This window comes from Nanorana parkeri, unplaced genomic scaffold (genome assembly GCF_000935625.1).
Source record: "Nanorana parkeri isolate BGI_ZX_2015 unplaced genomic scaffold, ASM93562v1 scaffold1458, whole genome shotgun sequence".
Lineage (NCBI taxonomy): Eukaryota > Metazoa > Chordata > Amphibia > Anura > Dicroglossidae > Nanorana > Nanorana parkeri.
Genome location: NW_017307726.1, coordinates 152,700 through 155,694, shown reverse-complemented (window position 1 = coordinate 155,694; position 2,995 = coordinate 152,700). Strand labels below are relative to the sequence as shown.

General features: G+C 41.1%; 1 protein-coding gene across 1 annotated transcript in view; it reads left to right on the top strand.

The window, feature by feature from the left end:
* The window catches only part of SHOX2 (short stature homeobox 2), an 8,241-nt gene that overhangs the window by 1,527 nt on the left and 3,719 nt on the right, over window positions 1-2,995 (top strand). Inside the window, exon 2 of the mRNA XM_018570114.1 lies at window positions 1,761-1,969. Coding sequence (XP_018425616.1) covers window positions 1,761-1,969 — 209 coding nt within the window. The remainder of the gene's footprint in view (window positions 1-1,760; window positions 1,970-2,995) is intronic.

Sequence of the window (2,995 nt, the reverse complement as noted above, 5' to 3'; positions counted from 1 at the left end):
TATATTTTTTTTTTTTTCAGATATGTACTGCTATAGTACAATATTTACTCATATCCTAGTACTGATATTTTATTTTTAGAGTAAATATTAAATAACTGTTTGTAGAATTCGATAGTATACAAAATGTATTCCCATAATACAATATTGGAGCAGCTCTAAACATTGATAATAAATACACAAGTACATATTTATTGATTACTTATAGAACTGGATAGTGTATATATGTATTCGTATACAGTATATACTGCCCATTTATTCGATGCCCATTAACGATAGGAGAAGATGCATAATACATAAATATATACACATGAATGATAGGAAAGCCAATTGAAGATTTCCACCCATGCATTTGTTTAATCAAATAGGAGGAGCAGCGTGTTATTTGAATGTCTGCACGGGCATGGTAGAGAGTGCGGATGTCATCAGTGGATCTGTTTATCTCAGACCTTTGTTCAAATAAGAATTCGTTGGCACATCGGAACTGAGCTTCCAGCAGCTCCCGGAAATCATTTCCTAAGCAAATTGGCACAGTGATGAGCAGCACACGTCCAGGCAATGCTCGCAGGCTGCAGGATAGGCGCTGCTCCACGTGTCCGGCGGTCGCTCACCGCCCGCTGCCCCCGTACACACTGCGCGCTGCCCCATACACACTGCCCGCGGCCCCTTGTATTCTTTCCAGTCTGCTTATGTTGAAGTAGCCCTATTGCTGTAACAATGACTATTATCTCTTAGATTATGATTTGTATATATTAGCTCTATAGGGATATCAGTTTAGAGTGACTGTCCATCTTGCATGAGCACAGTGGTCTACATTTAATTTAAACCATTCTGTCCCACTTGTATGCATTTAGTTAGTACTGTCGGTCCAATACGTATGGGAAGTGGCCTTCGTAGCAAGAAAGAAAGCTAGATTTAATTATGGGATATTATCTTGCCTCGTGTGGGAATAGCTTTCGGTTCAGTTATAGTATAGGGGTAGCTGTATATTAAGTTTCAGTATACCTGGCTTTATAACATAGGGGTAATTTTATATATTCAGTTTCAGTATACCTGGCCTTATATATGACATAGTGGTTGTTGTATATATTCAGTTTAATTATACTTGGCCTTATGACATAGGGGTAGTTGTATATATTCAGTTTCAGTACTTGACCTCATGACATAGGGGTAGTTGTGTTTTCATTATACCTGGCTTTATGACATAGGGGTAGTTGTGTATTCAGTATACCTGGCCTTATGACATAGGGGTAGTTGTGTATTCAGTACCTGGCTGTATGACATGGTAGTTGTGTATTCAGTATACCTAGCCTTATGACATAGGGCTAGTTGTATATATTCAGTTTCAGTATATCTGGCCTTATGACATGGGGGCAGTTGTGCATATTCAGCTTCAGTATACCTGCCATTCTGTCTGATGGGTGAAGTTGTCTGAGTGGACTTTCAGTCCAGTGAAATGTGATGTAGGGTGTTAATTCGTATAAGCAGGTGGGATTGCAGTGTCTCCGGCCCTTGCAATGATCTAGTCATGCTGATTGTCGTTTTGTGAAGGGACAATCTGTTAAAAATGTCTTGTTTAGATGTATTGATTATCTGCGAGTAAAATATCTATTTTGGGATAGCTATAAGAACAGGGATGTGGAGGCTTGCATTCCAGAATAGTAGGTGTAGTCAATGTCAAAGGGAAGATAATTGACTTGTATTGAGAGTTGTCACCTGTATTCAGTGACAGCAGGGCGCTCACCAGTGTCTCTTGTGTGCAGTGTCCCCAGACATGAAGGAACGGAAGGATGATCTGAAGGTGCTGGAAGAGGAGAGCCAGACTAAAATCAAGCAAAGACGGAGCCGGACTAATTTCACTCTGGAGCAGCTAAACGAGCTTGAAAGACTGTTTGATGAGACTCACTATCCTGATGCCTTCATGAGGGAAGAACTGAGCCAGAGGCTGGGGCTCTCAGAGGCCAGAGTACAGGTACCATCTACTGGCCTAACCAATGAGCCCACTTGTCACTGTTAACCCCCATTCAGATCAGGAGCCCAGCCCATGTCAAGGCTTGCCCTGGGACCAAGGCTTACTTTCCCCCATTCAGATCAAGAGCCCATGTCTACCTCCCTCTGCTAGCTTAAGAAAAAGCTTTACTTTCCCCATTCATACCACGAGCCCTTGTCTACCTGTCAGTGACATCCCTGGGTACAAGCTTTTACCATTCTCCCCATTAAGACTATAAGCCCAGCATGTCAATCTGTCACTGCTATCCCTGGGAAAAAGCCTTATTTACCCCAATCTTATCATAAACCCATATCTACCTCTCACTGCTAGGCCTGGGAACAAACCTTTACTTCCCCCCTCTTTTAGTGCATGAGCTTGTAGCCTATGTCTACCTCATAGTCCTCCTGATCAGATCCTGAGCCCATGTCTACCTGTCACTGTTACCCTGGGAGCAAACCTCACTTGCCCCATTCATTTAATTTATCTCCATTACTAACCTCAATTTCCAACACGTCCATTTATTTAGCAACTGTCATTTGTCTATATCCCGGTATTTCCTTTCTAATGATCGGAGGAGCCACCTTAGATCAAAGAAAATCTCGGAATACTACGGAATTAAGAGCATCTGATTATTTATTACTTACGAATAGATAGAATGTGAGAAAAGATCACTTCATTTTGGTATACACTAGGACACAGCGATACAATGCCATGGCCATTTAAAAAGATAATAATACTAGACAATTTGTTTGTTTGTGCATTTTAAATGTGATCTATATTTCTTACAATTTTCTGAAACTCGGTGTAATTAGTTCCTGCAAACAAATGCGGTTATATGTATATAGTGTGTCAAAGGTCTCGATCTGCCCTGAAAGTGCCCCGAACTCTGGGGTGACAGGAGCTCACTTATGGGACTCACTGAAGTACAACATGAATAGACCATCCAACGCTTCCTGACAAATGTACTTCTTATTTCTTTATTTCATAACTACTGAATACATGACTACA